At 41.4% G+C, this 22,808-nt stretch overlaps 1 protein-coding gene across 3 annotated transcripts in view; it reads right to left on the reverse strand.

The window, feature by feature from the left end:
- Nucleotides 1-22,808, reverse strand: part of cobll1b (cordon-bleu WH2 repeat protein-like 1b) — a 34,580-nt gene that overhangs the window by 11,018 nt on the left and 754 nt on the right. For 2 of the 3 annotated variants that reach the window (XM_049594156.1, XM_049594155.1), the window contains exon 2: nt 22,706-22,786. In XM_049594156.1, the coding sequence (XP_049450113.1) occupies nt 22,706-22,786 (81 nt within the window). Of the gene's footprint in view, nt 1-11,889; nt 12,116-22,705; nt 22,787-22,808 lie in introns of those variants that run through there. The other variant, XM_049594157.1, reaches the window with a different exon arrangement.

Below are 22,808 nucleotides of genomic sequence, written 5' to 3' on the forward strand. Positions count from 1 at the left end.
AACTTCAAAGAGATGGAAAGCAAAACAGAGATGCAAAATGACTACAAAGATACACATAATGACCACAAAGGGATACAAAATGACTACAAAGAGACACAAAATAACTTCAAAGAGATGGAAAGCAAAACAAAGAGATGCAAAATGACTAAAAAGAGATTTAACATGACCACAAAGACACACAAAATGACTACAAAGATACACATAATGACCACGAAGGGATACAAAATGACTACAAAGAGACACAAAGCAACTACAAAGAGACACAAAATAACTTCAAAGAGACAGAAAGCAAAACAAAGAGATGCAAAATGACTAAAAAGAGATTTAACATGACCACAAAGACACACAAAATGACTACAAAGAGACACAAAGAAACCACAAAGAGATGCAAAGCAACTACAAACAGACTCAGAATGACTATGAGCCACAAACAATTACATAGAGACTCAAAATGACCAAAAGAGATGTCAAACAACTACAAGAAACTCAAAATGAACACAAAGAGACAAAAAATGACTTCAAAGAGAAGAAAAGTAACTACAAAGAGACTTAAAACATCTATAAACATCTATAAAACACAAAAACAAAGAATTAAAAAGACACAGAAAACTACAGAGACACAAAACAACCATTAAAAAAGAGGCTAAACAACCATAAAATTGGTATTCTTTGTTCCTATAGAGAAGAGGTGGTGGGGACTTTTGCATGTCTATGCCCAAGGGCCCACTGTCTCAGCCTGTGGCTGGGATTTTCTTTACAGTCTGACTAACTATGACAAACACACACATTTCAGTTTTGAAGGGCGTTTTTGAGTGTTTGTCTTGGGTCAACATTCCTGGAAACTATGTCAATACAGTGTGGGTAAAGGCAGTCATGTGAGAGTTACAGACTGACCAGGTATGCCACACAAAACCAAAAGAAAAGAAAAGAAAAAAATCACAGGCCACTGTATTTCATAAAACACTGATTTCATTCATCCCAAGATTTTCTGTCAGCTGGCCATCTGTTGGACAGCCATACACAGTAAATCTGTGACGCACTCCAGATAATTACACCATTCTCGTAACGTTCCCAAGGGGTGGTGAACAATAAAACCTGATGTCAGTAAACAAAAAAATTGATCTGATCCGAAACTGGGTCGTCATTAGAAGGTTTTAAGGCGAGCTGTAACACATTTCCTTTTACGTGTTTGCTGAAAATGAAAAGCTGCACACAGTATGATGACACTCCAGATCACGTCAAGTCAGCTGAGGTCAGGCTATTGTACTGCAATGTTATCAAGATGTTTACTGGGCCCAGAAGTCAATAACTTTACAGACATTCAAGTGTCACATCCTTTAGTCAGGGTGTAGATAAAACAGGCATTCGCAGACCCGATGCCTTGAATTATAGCCTGTAAAGTCTCTGGTGGGGGCACTGCTTATTCAAACAGAGGAATCTGAGCAATGCAAGGTCACAGGCTCCACTGAGGCACGTCTAGCAAAGGATTATTAGTCTTGCTATGGGGGCGGCTGTCTTTAAACACCACGACAATGACATAAATGTATACACACACCCTCACACACGCACACAAAGAAAGACACACACTCATATTTTGATTCAGAGTTCCCATTGTCTGTTGATGTGCTAATCATTAAGTCAGAATACAGTATTTACTGTACAGTTTGTCAAACTACTATAAAGCCATAATCATGAACATTCTTGTCTCAGTCATGTTTGTTTAAATGGTATTTTCAGAGATTAGATATTCTGCCTGGATTGGCCAATTATTTTTAAACAAATCCAATAATTAATTCAAGAATTCATTGAGCTGGGAAACATACTGTACTGACTTATTCTGGTCCTAAAGAAAAACTTCACTAGTTTAAAACACAGACTGTATATAAAGATGGATGGCGTGTCTCCACTTTCTCCCACTGCACAAAAATGAAGCCAAAGCATTCCAAATATGGGCGCTGCCATCTCGCACTGGTGATGTAATTTGGAGCCTGAGTCTGCGGTGTAGGTTTGAGGGGGTAAAGCCGCAGTATTGAGGTCCCGCCAATACACCCACCCGACTCAACAGCGAGTCAATCGCAGTGGTTAATCATGACATCACACCCCCTTTCGATAGCAAAATTGCTAACTGAATCCAAACTTATCAGAAAAAAAAAACAAAACTTGAACATGCACAATGGTGATAAGTCTGTAAATGACAAAAAACATTTATTTGACATGTACTTTCATTTTTGAGTTTGGTTAAAGTCCCATCCGCTAACATGGAGAGTGTGGGGTTGGTGACCTGCACTGCAGCCAGCCACCAGGAGGTGATTAAGATGTTTTGGCCTCACTTTTGAGGAGCTTTCATGTCCTCCGTCTTTATTAACTATAAATCCATTTTCTGTAACTGCTTATTCTTTTAAGGGTTGTGGGGGGGGCTGGAGCCGATCACAGCTGACACCGGGCGAGAGGAGGAGTACACCCTGGAAAAGTCGCCACACTATCACAGGGCTGACACATAGAGACAGACATACAGAGAATTTAGTTTTTTAGAGTTGGAGTAAGTGATGCTTAGATGGGGGAAACAAGCACATACCACACAGAAGAGCCCCAGCTGGCCAGTGGATTCATACCCACAACCCTCTAGATATGGGTTTGAACCTAGAACCTTCTTGCTGTAAGGCCACAATGCTAACCTCTGCCCCACCATGATGCCCTACACAGTCAATGGTTTAGACTTTATCTTGTTCTATGTCATGGGGGATGAGTGGTTACAGACCACATTTATGACTCAATCTGTGGTTGTACAGTACAGTGTGCTGCAAAAAATAAATGAGTGATGGTACTGGAGCAACGATGAGCTCACACATACCTCTTCAAAGTTCATGGAGTTTGAAAATGGTGTGTTGAGGAGGCTAGCTATACCCACAGAATCAGGTAGGTTGGAGCTGATATCAGAGACCACAGCTAAACCGAGGCTTTAGATTTACTTCCTGAATCTGTGTCACATGGGTTTTGCCACTGCCCCGCCCCTTTAGGAGACTAGCAGTGGTCCTGGCTCTATTTATTCCAATGGAAAAAAGGGGAAGTGAGTACATATTATGACCATTAGCGACATACTCTTGCGCCATCTGGTGACAACTTATGTGACAGTTGCTATCAGACATTAAGCAAACAGATAAAAATGAGCGGCAAAAGAAGGAATAAACATTCAATTTGTATTGTATATGATGTATATAGTGATTTCATCCATCCACATGACGTTTACTGAACTTCCAAACGAGGTGGGGGGATGCAGCAGACGGACGACCACACCCACTTAGGAGACTGGAAGTATATTCCATTTCCTTCCATTGACACAGCTTGTCGTATCTTCTATCAGGAAAGTTGAAGTTGTGGTGTTTGCAATTTGGGCTATATCCTAGGTTAATATGGCCACTGTCAATTTATGAAATTCCAATAACTGTTGTGGAGAGAATTGAAAGGTTGGTTAGCTCCTACATTAGGAAGTGGTTGGGCGCTCCTAGATGCCTAAATAGTGTTGCATTGTATGGAAAAGGGATACTTCAGCTGCCAGTAACTAGTTTAACAGAGGAATTTAAATGTACCAAGGTCAGGACAGAGCTCTTGTTAGCTGGGAGTAAGGATGTGGTAGTTAGGAGTGTGGTTCCAAATCCAACCAAGGGGAGGAAGTGGAACCCAAGATCGGCAGTTCAGGAGGCAGAGGCAGCTCTTAGACATGCAGAGATTGTAGGTAATGTTCAGTTTGGCCGGGGAGGCCTGGGGCTTGGCTCAGGTAAACCGGTATGGAATACAGCAGGCCTCAAAGATAAAAGAAAGCTGGTTGTAGAACAGATACGCAGACAGGAAGAGATAGTAAGGGGTGCAAAGGTAGTGGCCCAGGCTAAACAGGGACAGTGGTTGAATTGGGAAAGTGTAGAGAAGAGGAAGCTTAGTTGGAGGGACCTGTGGAGTATGGAGGAGAATCGTATTAGATTCCTGATAGGGGCTACATACGATGTCTTACCAACCCCCCAGAACCTAAAACTGTGGGTAAATGAGGACCCGTCATGCCCATTGTGTTCACGTCCCGCAACTTTAAAGCATATTTTGTCAGGTTGCAAAGTTAGCTTGTCACAAGGCCGATATACATGGCGACAGAATCAGGTGTTGAAATGTTTAGCTGCAGGCATTGAAGGGAAAACGAAGACAGGTGAATTCAGAAGGTGTTAAGGATAGGAGTTTAGTAATTCAGTTTGTCCGTGAGGAGAGAAATACAGAAGGGATAAGTTAGTGAGGAGGCAAAGGTGTGGCCGCCTAGAAGGTGCTTGTGATTGGGAAATGCAAGTAGATTTAGGGGGAAAGCTTGTTGTTCCTCAGGAAATAGTCTGTACCAGGCAGAGGCCTGACTTAGTGTTGTGGTCAGTGAGTCAACAGATAGTTTATTTCATCGAGCTGACAGTTCCTTGGGAAGACTCAGTGGAAGAAGCATATGAAAGAAAAAAGCTTAGATATGCAGACTTAGGAGCAGAAGCTGAGCAGCGAGGATGGAAGACTAGGATTTGTCCAGTGGAAGTGGGGTGTAGGGGATTCATAGCAAGATCAACTGTCTCACTCCTGGGGGAACTCGGAGTTCGGGGGAGTTTGAGGAAGACTGTGAGGGAAATGTCAGATGAAGCAATTAAATGCAGCCAGTTTATCTATTACAGAAGAAATTATGTCAGCTGGGGGCCAGCAGTGGGAACTACTAAGCAGGGCACATAACTCCTTGAGATCAGGTGGAGAGATCCACTTCCTGTCAGGAGAAATCCAGGAAGAGGAAGTATTTAAGTGTGGGAGTGGCCTATTGGAATCCATTTTGTTTGAGGCCATGCGGCAAGGTGAGTGTGCTTGCTGATCCTGTAAGTCCAGTTAGCTCCTTTAACTTTAGCTTATATTGTAGTTATGCTATGTAGTGTGTGAAATAGAGTATGGTGAATGTGACAGGAAAGCTAGTATCAGCATTGCTTCTGCCTGGAGCTCGCATGTATGGAGCCTGGGTTTGGTTGAAGATGGCAGTGCTGTTTGGGCTGAGAAAGCCATGTGTATGTAAGGAGGAAATCCAGGAAGAGGAAGGTTATTTAAGTGTGGGAGTGGCCTATCTGAATCCATTTTGTTTGAGACCATGCTGCAAAGTGAGTGTGTTTGCTGATCCTGTGAGTTCATTTATCTCCTTTAACTTTAGCTTACATTGTAGTTATGCTATGTAGCGTGTGAAATAGAGTATGGTGAATGTGCTAGTAAAGGTAGTATCAGCATTGCTTCTGCCTGGAGCTCGCATAAACGGAGCCTGGGTTTGGTTGAAGGTGGCAGTGCTGTTCTGTTTGGGCTGAGATCACTGTCTAGCCTCCTGGAGGTGTCATTGTTGTGAGGGCTCGTCTTGGGAGGTAGACTGTACAGCCTAACCCGGCGGGGGAGTGTGATAGCCTAACAAGGCTTCCCTCCCTGGGTCTACCTCCTCTGTGGTAATATAGGTAAGGTAAAGGAGGTTGTTCGGTTAGTGTGGGGAGCAGTGAGACCTGGCATTAGGGGAGTGTCTCTGGGACGCCAGAGATCACTGTCTAGCCTCCTGGAGGTGTCGTGGGACCAACTAGACGAAACACCGGTGAAAGGAGGTTCCCACCCGATGACCCCAAAGACATGTTAGTTATCACTGCTCATTGGTCTGTATAGTTAAGCCTTGCCATAATAGTTTGTCGTAGGGCTTAGGAGGTTATTCACTGAGTGCTGATCCCTTCTTATTTATTTATTTATTTACTTATTTATTTATTTATTTTTTTTTTAGAGCACAAACTTCTTGTGTTTATTTGAATTCATAAAGTATGTTTACCAATATTTTGGCGTGCTATTGGTGCTATTGCTAAGTAGCTACCATTTGCAAAGACCTCCATGACTCCCGATGTGTCTGAACTCATTCGCTATCTACAATACAGGCCTACTGTATTCGCCTGCCATTTTGTATTTGTTACTCAAATTTTCCAGCGAGATATATCTTATCCTACAAGGTATAAAAGAACTGACACATGCCACAATTCAATATAAAAAGGAGTGAGCAAGTGATGGTCACTAACATCTACCATCGCACTGTTCATGACCTGAAATGACCTGTGTTGTTTTCTGAAAACTGATGTTGCATCACATGGGTTTTTTTAGTGAATAGTGAAGGCGTTTAACAATTTCAGACACAGCCACAGTTATATCACAATGTCTGGAGAGAAATTTCAAGCCTTACTGTCTGCTATTTCTGAAGCAACTACATGGCGAGCTTTGAAATCCATTCATGTCTGTGAACTGTTTTATCTGTTCATAAGTCAGCCAGACAACAGGCAGAACAATAATTTGCAATAAGAGCTGAGGCAGTAAAAGAAAAACAAACAAGCAGTAAGCAGTGGGAAACAACAGAGACATGTTTATCTGTTCATCTATGAGCCAAGTGTACCAGTAGCCAGGACGATAAAGCCACAGGATCTAGCACAGACAATAATGAGCAAACCCAAATAACTTACTGTGAACTGTTTGTTGATTCTGTTCTGCTGTGTGTGTGTGACAGTAACAGCTTTCAAACTTTCTCGGAAAAATAAAGTTAAAGAAACAAATGCCAAATAACCTAGTAAGAGGTTCCAAATGCAGACCTCTCTCTTAGGGACCCCTGGATTGGTTTGTGCCAACTATTCAAAAATCCAAAACATAATCCATTAGTCTGTGTCCAAAACCCTCCCTAACTTCTTAGAAACTACTATCTTTAGTTTCACACTAGTGATTTACTACATTAGATTACACCAGTAAAAAGCAGGAAATATACTACAAAGACTTAAAGGAGAACTTTGCCCAGTTTTCAAATTCATACATGTTATTCCTATAGCTAGTAGGAACTAAAAACTAGTGTGCTTAAACTCAAATTTGTGATGTCATAAAGCAAAAAGTCTAGAGCTGCTCCAGTGAATTGGATCAGATGTTTTAGATGGCACTAAGAGCATCCAGGGAAATGTTCTGACTATATGGGAACACTACAACATCATAAAGCTCATTTGGGTATGAAAAAGAAAACAAACATTCTGTAGGTCCACAAAATCAGGCTCCCATCCATTGTCTTTGGAACAGACAAACGATTAATGGCCCCTTCCTTTGCGAAGGCAAAGAGGGCACGCAATTCCTTGTCTCCCCAGTTGCTCATCTTTACTGTGTCTGTCAGGTTTGCGTTTCCCTCTTTCTACTTTCCTCTCTTCCTGCTATCAGCTGTTTCATGTTTATTCACCGCCAGTGGCTCGCACGTGGGACGTCATCAACAGCTCCTCCCACAAGTCATCAACAGCCCCTCCCGTGGCGGAAGGCCGCTTCGTTCTGTTTAAACCAAAAAGGTTCCGCCAATATGACTACCCTACGTGGCGGAAAACTGGGCACCTCGGATCAACTCGCCAACCCGGCTCTCTCTGCGTGTCTAAACGCTCGCAGCTTGCCAGCAAAACGGCCCAACATTCGCAGAAAATCTGGCAGTGTGAAAGGGCCTATGGATTCTTCACAGACATCTATACAATCAGCACAGCTTCAACGTGGGCACCTGAGATTAATGTCACCAATTCAGTATCTGACCAATTGTCTCCCCTTCTGTTCCTGAGTTACGATGTTCAGTAACAGCCAGAAAAGTGTTTTATGCAGAATATTATGATGTCACAGTGAAGCTCACCTTTGACCTTTTGTATACTCATTTTATCTTATCAGACACCTGTGTGAGGTTTTGACATAATTAGCATAAGAATTCTGGAGTTATGGTCAAAAACATGTTTTGTGACCTGACCTTGACCTTTGACCTTGAACCACCAACATTTTTTTTTGGCCTTTACTGATAGGACAGCCATAGATTGATGAGAAAGGTGGGAGAGAGGGGATGACATGCAGAACAGGGCCATGGGCAAGCCCCTGCAAAGGACTAAGCCTGTATGAGGCCCATACTCTATAAGATGAGCTAGAGGTCGCCCGACAACCCCCGAATTCTAATCAGATTACTCTTCAGTCCAAGTGGATGTTTGTGTTAAATTTGAAGGAATGCCCTCAAGGTGTTTGAGAGATAGCGTGTTTACGAGATTGAGATGGATGCAAGGTCAAAGTGACCTTGACCTTTGACCACCAAAATGTAAAGGCATTCTTAAGTTATGGCATTCAAGGGAATGGGACGGTCAGATGTATGTATGGATATACGTGTTGACACCCAGACAGGCAAACAATGCCTCCAGCTACGGCTATTGCCAGCGTGGAGGCATAAAAAGCCAGAGCCATAACGACGTTCTAAGGTCAGGTTCTCTTGACACATTCATTTTCAGGGATGTCTGTATCTGTCAGCATGTTTCAGAGTTCATCTGTTTTCTAGTGGATGAAGTTTCATCACGGAAATTTTTGCTTTTCAATTTGACTGATGACTGAAGTGAAGAGTAAATGCCTCTATCTCCCTGTCATCATTTCCTCTGAATAAACCTAACAAAACCTGTTCCTTGTGCTGACTCACAGAGGGTAGACATTAGAGGAAAGAAGGACAGGACTGCACACCTACATCCACATACATAACCTGCAGGTCTCCAGTGTGAGAAAATTAACGCTAGCATGTGCAAAAAAGGTAAAAAGACACCAAGATTACCATTCAACAATCATCACTCCTACAGATCTGTTGATGTTTTACAACTGGTGACAAGACACTTGTATTTATATATGTTATCATAATGATTTGATTAAATGTCTCCATACTATTGTGATCTGCAACTGTTTAGATTTTAGCTTTACAAATCAATGCAGTCCGTTATCTTGCAGTAACAGCCTGCTGATGGCTGAGCTTAATGTTGACACATTGACACAATTAAAAAAAGAAAAAAAAAATCATAAAACTTACTCAATATGCTCCCCAGAGGATCTCTGTTAAGTTGAGTCAGACATGAACTTTGCTTTAGTTCCACCCATTAGATATATGCAGATTAATTTTCTTTGCGTGTGTGCGTGTGTGTGTTGGGGCTGCAACTAATAATTACTTGCATTGTAGAATAACCCGTCAAACTTTTTTACAAATTTTTTCGATTAATCAATTAGATGTTTGGTCTATAAAATGTCACAAAACTGTTGATTGGTGTTTCCCAAAGCCCAGAATGATGTCCTCAAATGCTCTGTTTTGTCAACAGCCCAAAGATATTTAGTTTACTCTCATAAAAAGGAGTGAAGACACATGAAAATATTCATATTTAAGAAGCTGGAATCAGAGAATTTTTTTATTACTCATTACAATTTATCAATTATCAAATAAGGTAATGATTAAACTAATAGTAGACAACATGAAATAACCAATAAATTATTTCAGCTCTAGTGTTTGTTTGTATGTGAATAAACATGTTCTTCATTTACACACATTTGGCATGCACGTTGGCCACTGTCATGTTTCCAAACTGATATTCGATTGTGTGTGTGTGTGTGTGTGTGTGTGTGTGTGTGTGTGTGTGTCACTGCTTAGAGAAGCTGTGACTCCGTTTGCACCACCTGGAGCAAATCTGCATCTGCTTGTGTGTGTTTGTGCCTCTGTATGCAAAACTGCCATCTCTATCTTTTGTGTCATTTGAACATCCGAATGCCACTTTAAATGAAATCATCAACTTGGTCCACTTGAAAACTCACCCATGGCAGAATTGCCGTAACATTTGCTGTTTATATTCATTGTCCCAAAAGAATAGTAAAACTTAGCGATGTTACCACACACTAACATTTGCACTGCACACATGGAATTGCATAATGCAACAGGCTGATTTCCACAACTTTTGCAAAGTACATGGATCCTCCCAAGAGCAGTACCCTGAAGCTGAACGTTTAAAATTGACAGTTTGTTGTCCATTTTACCCAAAACAATCATGGATTATTATGGGATTTAACTATACCACTGTCATGTATTGTATTACGGCCACCTTTAGGGATCCACAGCTGTGCTTTTGTATACTGATGTGTCGAAAACTAACCTCTCTCAACCCCAACTGTCCACTTTAGAAGAAGCAGTTTAGAGAAGTAACGGAGTGTTATGAATAATGATATACAGATTACACATTGTAGGTGTGGAGCCACCAAATATGACCATGAATTCCCTGCACATATGTCAACAGCAGGACTAGCTAAAACAGACATTCACACGTTGGTTTCTGCTAGGTACAAAGTCCTGATTTAGCTCTGGCTGTTTATTTGGCAATGGGATTGTAAACGTTTAGCACCATGTTTAAAGAAAAAAAAATCTTTTTCACCACATTTTTACAAATGTACTACAACTGAGCATTAAAAGTTGATTTATTTAATCGATACAGCTGTCATGTGTGATCATATTTGAATGGACGAGTATGGAAAAAGCACACAATAGTCATGCCTCAAGTTCAGGGTCAGCCCAGTTTATACAGCTGTGTCATCAGTGATTTTATCAAGACACCTCGAGCAGGTGACAGACACGGACACACAGGCCGGTTTGTTTGTGCCGTCCAGGCCTGTGTTTTTTCACGAGCCCAGGATGTGATGCTGAATGAGAGGAGGCGTGTTGAAGCTTGACTGTGCTGATGCCTCATTCACAGGGTTTCCCTGGGAGGTCTGACACTCACAAACAAGCCCATTCAATACCAGAGGACATGCTTGACAGACATGATCACAGACTACCAGGAAATAACAGGCCTGTTGTCATTGTGCCACTTGTTATGTTTCATCATATGATCTTGTGGAGCTTCAGCAGTGCAAACAAACAGACTCTGAAACAAGTAAGCACTGTGATAAATAATACTGCATGCTATGCTGTTGTGCTAAACAGTGCCTTGGTTATGCCATCACTTGATGATGAAGTGATGTGTGTGTGTTTTGCCTCACATCTGATATAAATGCACAGGATAGCCTGACACAGTGGAATACAAAAGCTAAAATCTGCTTGATTAGGTTTTAGCTGAACTTTAACTTTGAAATGAAAAGGGGAAACGAAAGGCCAGTAGAGTCCTGCTGCTGCTTCTTCTGTAAAAATACTTCAAATACTTCTGTGCTTATGTGAGAAAAAGATAGACTGTCAGAGAGAGACCTAGAAGAGAGAGTTTGAAGAATGGTGGAAATACATCTCTTTTTTCTCATAAGAAATCAAAAAATGAAAATAATAATCGTAATATCATCAGTCGAACAGCTGAACAAAGGAATATCCAAAATTCCCTACATTCCTCTGCACTTTGTTCCAGCTGGCACGACTTTTACCAGAAACATTTCAGTCACTTCTACATATTTTTTCCACCCAATCAATTAAAATCCCTTCAGGCCAATCCTGGATCAACTGCAGCACTGAGCAGGTGGGAGCAGCCCAGAGAAGAAACCAAGCCAAAGCATTGGTAGAAATTTAACTTTCCTTTGAGGTTCTGAGAAGGTGGAGGATTAGCAGAAATGCCTACAGTGGTATGTTAGCAGCTGCTGGGCAGCAGTATGGCCCCTGGGGGAAACAAACAAGTTTTAAAAGAGGCCCCTCTGCTCAGTCACACTTTGAGACAACACCCAATTATTTTAAGAAACAAGAGCAACAATTCAATGCTTCAGTGAACACTCCCTTAATTCTACTAGCTGCCGTTTACTAGCTAGCTGTACAGTCAAATGTACAGGCTGAAACATGCCCAACACACCCTCCACTGCAAGTCAAAACACACTCTTAACGGTCTGAATATTCAGCGCACAAAATATTTCAAGGTCCTCTCCAGCACTTTTAGAGGAACTCAGTGACAGCTCTGCCGTGCTGTAAAGAGAATACTATAGACATTACAAAGAGAAATACCAGAAGTTTGGAGAGCAGGTGTGACAGACCTGCTTTTCCTCTCAGTTTGCCAACATTTCACTCCACGCTCTTACCTCTATGCCTAAGGTTGTCTCCGCTCAAATAATTTCCATTCTGCTGTGTATGTCCCATGAGTAGCCAGACAGACTCCGCTCTATCAGTGTGGCTTCAAAAGGCCCACCTTAATGCCACGCCCAAGCTGTGACATCAGAAATCTATCCCCTCTACCTAAATCCTGTCTGCCCTCTTGCTGCGTGTCTGAAAGCTCCAGCGCACAGTAGTGTGTGAGAGGCACTACCCCTGCGGTCATGAGCAGAAAGGTAAGCAGCTTTGCCTCCCTGTGCAGACATGAACCTGTGGGTGGGGCCAGTGGAGCGAGAGTGCACTGAAAGGAACTGCAGCATGCACTCACTTTGGTAGATCAGGGACTTGAAAGATCACAAAGACTGCAGTAAATATGCTGAACTATCATGATGTGTTTTAATCATGAATGATAGTTGTAATCACACTGGTGATGATGTGATTATCAGCGTGAAACAAGGGGAGTCAGGGGAACTCAAGGACATGGAATTCTTCCCCCTCCCTAATTTAATCAGGCACTCCTCCTGTGTTTGCTTTTCGTCACAAAAAAAAACACTGGCAACTTTCCAAAACCACACCTTACTCCTGCACAACTGCTTCATCCAAAAACCATGCTAGAATACTTGTCAGTTGAGCAGAACAACGATGTGACAAACACATATTTCCTTACAGTAAGCAGCCCCGTCTGTATAAACAGTGGCACCAATCCAGCACGCCCACCAAGCCCCACCCTATTTTTTTTGTTTTTTTTAATAAAAAGAAATTGAACAGGAGGCGAAAACGATCTAAAGATCTTAGGCTAACGGTTGGTCTGTAGAAGCAATCAGACTACGATAGAGCATTGATGGTTATGGTAGAGTGTATCAGAGAAAGAGAAAATAAAAACGCAAAAGCCGGAGTGTAGTCCCAAAAAAGAAAACAGAAGAAGATAAAATTTGAAAACTTGCACTTTGCACCCCAGATGTCCCTCTCCCCAGCAAAGTTTTCCAGCTCCTCCTGGGGGACCCTGAGGCGTTCCCAGGCCAGACGAAATATGTAATCTCTCCACCGTGTTCTGGTAGGAGGCGCCCAAGAAGCATCCTGATCAGATTCCTGAACCACCTCAACTTATCCCTTTCAACACGAAGAAGCAGCGGCTCTACTCAGAGCTCCCTCCGGATGACCCTATCTCTACGGCTGAGCCCAGCCAACCCACAGAGGAAACTTATTTAGGCCGATTGTATCCGCAACCTCATTCTTTCGGTCACAATGAATATAAAAAGGTAATGACTACATATTTTTTGTGGGGTTGGGCCTAGGGGAAGTTTGCCTAAGGTACTAAATGTGCTAGGTTCATGACTGCATGTAAAACAATGAGGAACCTCACAATGGGATTATGATGATTTCCTCATTTTGTCGCAGACATAAGGTTGACAAGGTGGCTGCCCCAGCCTGTGGAATGGCTTGCTGGAGGGCGTGTGAGTGTGAATGAATGTCTTTCAAAGAAAACTTAAAATACATCTTTAAGCCTGGCTCTGATCTCGAGCGTTCGTACCCATCCTTCACTATTACTGGTAACTCTTAGCTTTATGACACTATATTCTCTTTTCTTTTAATTATTCCTTGTCACATTTTAACTGTTATGTTCAGCACTTGGTGTTGCATTTTATGTGTGACTTGTGCTATATAAATAAAGTTACATTGATTGATTGATAAAATTCTTCAATAATTACACAGTATTTCAGACTAAAAGCTTTAAAGGTCCAGTATGTAGAATTTAAGTGGGATTTATACTTGTGCAACAGCTATATGCAGAGCCTAAGCCATTGTGAGCAATTACACTTGTGTGTGGTGTGTGTCTGTGTCATGAAGTGCTATAAAATTTAGCTAATTCAGAACAAGCATGGCGTCATAGAGACAATTTCAAACACAAGTACACAAATTGACTTCACTATAAGTTGCAGCATTCACAGACAAAGCATTTGTCTTTTGCTGGACACATTTTCCCCACAAATACAACATGCTAATGTTTTAGCACAAGCCTATGGCATTTTACATTGTATAAATTAGCCTTGCGGCTAGCGGACTTTTCCTCTACTTAAATGAAGCCAGGGACAACAGCGGCATTTAATAAAGTTAACGTTACAAAATTTAGCTCCATTATAACTCACAAGATTCTCTGACATAACAACTGCCTTAGGGGCCGATCACACCTACAGGTGGCCTTAGAAATTCGGACGCTTCAAAGACGCCTGAAATGCCTTTTCAATGAGCGCTCCTTACGAGGAGTGCCTGTAGAGTGGGAGTGGGGGTGCGTGCGCAACTGGGCGATCGAAACATTGAAAATGGACCCAAGACGGAGCTATGGTGCTATTGGCGTCTGACGCCCAAAAGTTTCAGTTTTTCATTCATTTCAATGCCAGAAAAAGAACGTGCAGCTAAAAAGACGCCAGAAAGACACTCGTCATAAAAAATGCTTGAAAACCAGTCAGATGCGCCGTATCATAGGAAATCAATTGTTTTACTGATCGCCCCCGATACTAAACGTGTTTGCCAAACAAATACACAACATGGTAATGTTATTAGCACAAGCCTATGGCATTTTACATTGTATAAATTAGCCTAGCTGAGATTTCCTCTGCTCATATGCTGTTTTGTGGAGGCTTTATTGTCTTTGCAATTTATAGTTTCTTATCTGTAAAATTAAAGTAAATAAATGCTCCTTTTCCACAGAGGGAAAAGGTTTCAGCTTATAAAAATAGGCAGGAAGTCTGCATCGCTGCAACGTGTAGTCTCATTTCTGGGGAGGTGCACATCAGACTACAAAATAGGGCACAGGATCAATTTGACGTGGAATTATTAAAGTTAGTGGCTTCTAGCAGTGAGGATGCAGAACTCCTGTGCACCAAGCATGTAGGAGAACTGCAGTGGTTGGCACAAAAACATGTACGGTTCTGTCTAAAGCCAGTGTTTGATTTGATTTTCTGGGCTACTGTAGAAACAACATGGCGGACCCCATGGAGGAGGACACATTTCATATGTAGATATAAACAGCTCGTTGCAAGGTAACGAAAACACAATGATTCTTATTTTCAGGGAGTTACAAACTTATGATTACAGTTTTGATTATCATATACCCTTTCCGCCAATAGATGCCCCTTAAATCTACACTCTGGACCTTGAACTCAAAGGCATATGTGTGAAAAGCTGTGACTAGCAGTATTGTGAAGTCAAGAAACACATTCATGAAAGCAGTCAGCATAGTTGTTAGTAAAAGCTGTCAAAAGTGGCTGTCAGCACCTTGCACTTAACAGGTCCAGCCAGAAAAAGCACCGCCTTTGGAAGTTTTTCTCATGTTGTCATTGTTGAATTAATCAACACTTCACAATAGATTAAAATCAAATAGCTTTCAGTGTAAAACAGCAAACTGCACACCGTCTGCTACGGAGGCAATAACTTTAACTTTTCCATTGTGAAATAAGTGCTCATTGCCAGTCTGTTATCAGTAGCCCTACACTTTCACTTAAGAATGTGCAGCCCATTCTACAAACACCACCACACAAGATAAGGAGGTGGAGTGGTGAATGGAGATGTGAGTGTGTAGGAGCAGACCGGAGAGGGGTGGAGTTGAGGAGTCATAGAAGGAGGAAGGGTGGCGGTGGGGGTGGGGGGGTCGTCCCTGAGGAAAGACAAAACACAGGGCCAGAGCCACAGCTGGTAATTTGGTGAGAGGTCACTCACAGTAAACACAAGCTTTTTAAAGAGGGTCTGGAAAGGCCATTACTTCATAAGCAGTGTGGGATGGAAGGAGATTAGGGGGAAATAAGAGCACAAGGACCCTATGAGAACTTCCCACTTCCTATGTGTATCGTTTATTATTGCGGGCAAAACACAAACTTTTTTCCCACAGAACAGGCCTGGTTACACTCAAACTCTCTAAGGCCGTCTTTCACATCATTACGTTGAATTCTGATAAACATTTAAGGACCAACCTTGTGACATTATTGGCTTTTCAATGCAGCGTGTAATATCCGTTTGTCATGATTCTCCTCATTTTCACTCAGTATTATGACTCCCTGTGGTGCCTGCTCTTGTATTACATGTTGTACAGTGCCTTATACTGTACTGCAGCAGAGCCAGAGTAAGCTAGGTCTGCCGGCCAGTTAGGTAATGAGATCTGAATGAGATTTGAGATAATACGGGGTGATCTCTCAGTTCCTTATACAATGCCCTCGAACACCAGATGTCATTTCGACTCAGTGAGCTAGGGTCTGCTATGGTACATTACCCTCACCTTATCTCAAAGCAGCTCAAATATTTTGACTCTGAACGCTGCACTGAAACACACTGATAGCTCTGCGCAGAAAAGATAAGGTAATTATCAACTCTAACTTCTGGTGACTTGACCAAATGTGTGGTGTTTTTTAAAGGAGACCAACATTTAGATGAAATATCTCGGTGAGACAGAAAGCTCCCCCTTGAGTCATAATTATAACTATGACACTGCGTCCTTTCATCTGAAACAATGCAGCATTGTCTGCAGCAGGGCATCTTTCAAAAGGCACAGCAGCATGCTTTCCCTCTTTTGCTTATCACATGAACTGAGGATTCTGAAGTGAAACACAAACTGTGATTCTGCACTAAAACAGGCACATTCAGTAACTTATTTCTTTGCTAATACAGTGCTGAAGGAATAAGTCCTAAAACCCAGAAATGAGTTTCGCATTTCTGCGCCTCTGGTTCCCTTGTCTGGAAATCAATGGGTTTTTGGTTAGGTGACTGAAATAAGGTCTGTAGTTAACACAAGCTTAAGAGATTTTCAAGTTTAATTCTACAACATAAGTAGGTAAATACCCCACTCATGAGTGTGCAGTTTTACATGTCTTAAATAAGGCAGTTGCAAGCAGCTAAATGAGACTACAGAATGCCATCACCCAAACACAGCTTTACAGCCTTGATGTGGTGATAGTGAAGTCATGTGACCACAGTGCAGCATGTTTATAGCATAACGTTAGCTTTTTACTTCTGGCAATTGCATTTATGTTTAAAGAAATCATCAATGTAGTGTTCATTTGTAAAGATTATCCTGCAGAACCAAACATATCAGTAGCACAAACTTTTGTTAGCCAAAGATACCCCTTTTTCCACCAATTCATGACAGGTTCCATTCCGGTTGCCTCCCATAATTTTGAGCCATTTCAACCAAAAATAAATTGGTTTGGAACCTGAAAAGTTGGTTCCCAGTTGGAACCAAAAAATAGCAGGTTTCCTTGACCGACAGTGCAAACCATGACGACATCAGCGGGCATGACATATTCTACAGTTGTAGAAGAGAGGATTGAGTCTTAAGCCCAGTTCAGACCAAACATTTGCAACAAGACAAAACCCTTTTAGAGCGCTGCAGAGAAAAGTTGCAGCGGTGTGAAGTGGCTGTCTGAGCTTGACTCAAACTGGCTGATTGTGTCACCTACATCTAAGCTGGTCAAAACACTGGTAGCTGGTTTTAGAGCGTAAAGCACCTGTTTCTACAGCCAACTGGCAAGTAGTGAAGTCTGCTGGTCAAGAGGCGTGTTCGCATGTTGCGGCAGATGCTCCATCCCAACCAAGCCCTCTGCTTCTATCCTCACAGTGTGCTGGTGTCAGAAGGTGGGATGCTGCTGCTGCTCACTGTATTCTCACTGACTGATTAATTTGATTAATTAGTAAGTAAAGACAGTTGTTGCATAGAGATGACACACCGTCTCTTGTAGTTGCACTGGCATGAACTGGCAGGTTTTTAGAGCGTTGCAGAACATCACATTGCAAGTAGTTGCCTGTTTCAACTCAGTTTGTCACAAATCTTTGGTCTGAACTGGGCATTTCGCAAAATAGTCTTCAGTGCCATCTTATCATTACTAGTTGGTCCATGCTTGTTCTTTCTGATTAAAACAAATGTCTGTAACAATAGAACAAAAGTTTGCAGGTAATCAATGTTATCTGCAATCTTGCTACTACTGATTATTTAAGTTGTACATTGTACAGCGCGTTCTGTTGATGGCACATCCTTGATTATAATGGCTCCACTCCAATCTGGTTGAGGTGTGGGCTGGTTCGCTGGCCAGCACCAAGGTTCCAAGAAACCTGACTGGAACCAGTTCAAGAACAAGAGGTACTATGGTGGAAAAGAGGTATGATCTTATTTTCTGTAATAATCCAAAATCCAATGGAACAACCCCACTGGCTTTTTACTAAGGGAACCAGGGCAATACCAAGCTCCAGGTTGGCCTACAAAAATCATCAACCGTGCACTACTTTATAGTGCGAACAAAATATTCAGTGTTGCACAATCCCCAACTTAATTCACGTAAATGTCACTTGGGTTACAGCTAGTCTCATCACAACAATCCTGATCTTTTAATGTCAAGACCTTTCCTTCAACTCTCTGCCTGAAAAAACCTGAGTGGCCAAAATTTACTAATAATAAGTTTTATGTACTTCTGTTCCTCTACCCAACATGAACTAAATTCTAGAGTTCAATTTTAACAATAATCAGCACCTCCGAGGCATGTGAGCTACATAATGAAAAACAACTGGAGTAGAGACAAAGTGATTAGAGTTTCAATACGAAGTAGCTCTGCATGCTTTTCTTACTAATGCTCTCTGTTGAGTATCCTCACTGAAACAGCTGGTTGCTATTTGTTTGCATCGTGCCGTGGTTCATTAGCTTGCTACACTGTGTGTTAGGTGATGATAAGGCTCAGTATATCACTTCATTACCAGTCTGATTCATGGCTGAATTATGAGACAATGGGCCCCTGGGCACAGACATGCAGAAGGCCCCACCACCTCTCCTGCATAGCAGCAAGACACACACTTTACAGTTGTTAAACCTTTTTGTTGTTGTTGTTTTGGATCTCTTTGTTACGCATTTCTTTGCGGTTTTGTATCTTTATGTAGGTTTTTTTGCGTCTGTGGTTGTTTTGCCCCTTTTTATAGTCATTTTTGTAGTCTCTTTGTAGTTGCCTTACGTGTCTCTGAAGTCATTTTGTGTCTCTTTGTAGTCATTTTGAGTGTGTTTGTAGTTCTTTTTCTTCTCTTTGTGGTCATATTGTGAGTCTTTGTAATCATTTTAATCTCTTTTTCAGCCATTTTGAACCTCTTTGTATTAATTTTGTGTCTCTCTGTGATTTTTTTTGCCCATTTTGAGTCTCTGTGTCCCTTTGTGGTCTTTTTGCATCTTTTTGTTGTCGTTTTATGTCTCTTTGTCGCTATAGCCCATTCAATAATCCAACCATGGTATGATATTACACATAAACTAGAGCTATCATAAGACTCACATGTACAAACATCTGGGTGGAGACAACAGTATGAACATATGCACAGTGATAGTGCCATCTAGAGAGCCATCTCAAGGTGTGCAATTTTGTATTTCCCATTTTATACTTTTATATCTTGTGGTCTCAATATTGGTTTAAGCTTGGATTTATGATATACCATTGACTGGATAACTGCTAGACAGCTTGTCAAGGTCTTGTTAAACTGACCTGTTGTAAGTGGTCAAGCAATACCAGTCATGACTGGCTAGGCCTTTTCTATACATATCTCATCTAAACAAGACAAACACTGATAATAAAGGTCAAGCAAATCAAAGCAATTTGTTCCTTTGTCACATAAAATGTCTGAATGTTATTGGAGATAAGTAAAAGTTCCTATTGACAGCACACAAAGGGCTAATTCATGTTAGGTCATTCTGAATGTTACACAGGCTGAGAGTGGGAGGCATCCAACTGTTATGCCCTGGAAGAGTGCATAACAGAAACAAAGAGGGCCCAAGGCTCCAGTTCAGGCAGGATCTGTGCAGCAAATCTATTCAAACAGGCTGCTGTGCACAACATCAATATCATATTAACATATAATCATGACTACTTTAGAGCTCAAAAGAAAAATTAGCTATAATAACCAATAAACTGTGTCTCATAATATTCACAACTGTCCAGTGAGAAGTATTCACTGGTATTTACGGTCAATGCGTTGGCTTCAGTGTGGTAACAAAGGCAGCCCATTCTTCCCTGTCCCCTGGATGTTAGCCATATTGTCTGTTTTAGCCCTGTGAGGCAGAAAGCATCCATGAGATAAAACATCCCAGTATACAAAGACACACCAGCTCATTGCCAGGCCAAGCTTGCTGGGTATTAATGCTGATTTTCCTCTTGCTTTATTGCATCTAGTGGGTGGATATCTTTGAATGACATCCTTTATCTTGCTTTTGGAGCACAGAGGATCTGAGTGGGCTCTCTGAGGGCAGAATGCTGTAGACCAAATGATATATTTTCCTGAATGAAGAAAGCCTTGTTGTCTCTTGAGGATCATTTTGAGGAGAAAATGCTGTTTTGTGCTTTAGAGTTCTCTGAGGACTTGTGATCTGTCTATTTTGTCTTCAGTGTCGACAGACTGGAAGCCTTAAGAAATGTTAGTTATACTTGGTATATTTTATGAAAATAACATTGTTGTATTTGCTAAAACTGTCACTACATCCACAAAACAGTATGAGTGTTCAGCTTAAATGTTTTCAGAAACATAATAGTGTACTGTTTAGCTGTAAAATGACAAACGTTTACCACTAGGTTGGAAACTGCTGAGAGAAGCACCAAGCACTGCCCACCAGACAAGCAAATTTTCTCATTTTACAGCTAAACAGTACACTAAAATGTGTTTCTGAAAACATCTGAGGCGAGAAATGGGCAATGCAGTAACAGCATCTTGATTCATATTTGATCAGCGCTGCCTAGTTTGACAGTTCGACCACAGTTCACCAGCAGTGACTGACACGATTGACAGCTGTGTTAGAGACTCCTCGGCTCCGATTGGTTGTTTTCGTTTAGGTGCAGTAAAGCCATTAAAACCAGTTTGAGAGGGCAGATGAATATGTATTTTTTTTCACAGATCATCTGTACTGCTGTGTGGATATAATGACAGCTGATTAAATTATTTTTATTAAAGATACCAACTGACACAAGACACAACAAAAACAAGTGACTGTCACTATGTCTCAACTGGCCATGCCCACATGCTTCAAGTGTCTACGTTTCACCAGCCATAATTTTCATCTGTAGACTCGTGAGCAGCTGTGCCCTTGGACTGCCTGCATATCTGGAAACAGCTGTGGGGATTCACAATACCTTAACTAATTCCACATTTTGCCCTGAGGAAAGTCAGCCATGTGAGATCATGGTTTAAGGTGTGTCCAATTAGCAGGGCCAGCTCCAAGCAGAGCGCTGTTATACAGAGTATGAATGAACTGATATGCCTCTTTACAAAAAATGTACACTTGAGGAGACAAAAATGCACCAGATATGATTACACAATTCATTATTTCGATTGTTGATTAAAACAATATTGACAAGAAACCCTTTTTTTTTTTTTTTTTTAATTTTTTGTTAAGACTACCTTATGTTAAATACTGTACCGCATGTCTTATGTGCGCTAGCGGCATCTCTGCTTGGAAAATCGCCAGCCCAGTGATTCTGGCACATTCAGTATTTGGATAACAAATGTAGCATAGCTTCTGGGGTCACATGAAATCTTCACATATGACTGAATTTGAAAAAGTGAGAGGCAGCAAGTTTGTTGGCTCTAAATATAAGAAGCCACAAATAAGACAGGGAACATGTGCACACCCCAGCAGCTTATGGAAGAGTGCGGTTTACTTTTCCAAATAATAGTCAAACCACAGAGAGATTTAGGTTGTCTGCTGCTCTCCACTGCCAGGGAGTGTGGCTCTGCTCCCAGATTACACAATGCTTATGAAATATGAACACAAGTCACACCAAGAAAGTGGGTTTTTTTCTTTCTTTTTTAGTAAACTGCATGCAACGTGCCTGTATGCTATTTTTACAAACGGGAACCTACAGTGTGCAGGGCAGGACTGGAAACTTTGCATGGCTATTATGGAATACTGGATTGGAAACCATCATATGTTCAAATTCTCCATCTCACCTCTAATTTAAATCTCAAAAACTCGGCAGATCTCCTCTGAATGCCAGAGGAGTGAGTAGTGACTCTGTAAAAAAGCTCTGGAAACTCACTCCCACCTTTTTTTTTTTTTTTTTCTTAATGATTCCATCCACTGGAATACAAGCAGCTGACATCATCTCTGAGTCCCTGAACCAAAACTGATTCCATCATGTCATATACTCACAGCTCTTTTTACAGTGATTCTCTTTGACTATTGGACATGACGAATCTTTATTTTATAGAATATCAGTTTCAAGCCCGGTGAACTCAAGATTTCCACAAGAAAGAAAAAAAAATGACCACCAGGCTCATCACAGGCAGAGACAGAGGAGGCAGAATGTTTTGCCTGCAAAATACTTCCCATGACCTCTACATATGGTCAAGGCAATTTCTCAGTAAAACCCTGAGAGCAGGAAATGAGGAGAGTTCAAAGGTTGAAACGTCTGCAACAACTGTGACTTCGCTCAGATGCACTGAGTGAAAGGAATGCTATTTGAAAGTTGCATTATTTTTACAAAGGTGGCTTTGTACTCATACAGATTAGTCAAAAAACAGCTGTTTGCCTGCGCACAACTGTTGTTGCCAGCAGTCATAGGTGGAAGAATTTTGGTGGCATTATATATGTGCACAAATAACAAGCAAGGCCTTTCTATTTGTCATCCTTTATCTGTTTTATAATTCTGTTTTCCAAACAATAATGTTAGCCCCATGGAGGTTTGGCTCAGTTAAAAATAAAGCATGCCTAATATTCTAAAAGGCTACTGGACACACAGTCCTCTGAAGTCTTGTAGATAAAAAGGTATGACAGCTGGTAATCCGAATGACAGTTCTACATACCTCAGAGCAGAGCTGCGTGGATGGGGCTGGGATCCATGATCATCCATGACTAAACTCATTGATTTAACACAATCCCTCGGACTGGTCAAACACAAACAGAAAG

The sequence above is a fragment of the Epinephelus fuscoguttatus genome, linkage group LG13 (genome assembly GCF_011397635.1).
Source record: "Epinephelus fuscoguttatus linkage group LG13, E.fuscoguttatus.final_Chr_v1".
NCBI classification, from domain to species: domain Eukaryota; kingdom Metazoa; phylum Chordata; class Actinopteri; order Perciformes; family Serranidae; genus Epinephelus; species Epinephelus fuscoguttatus.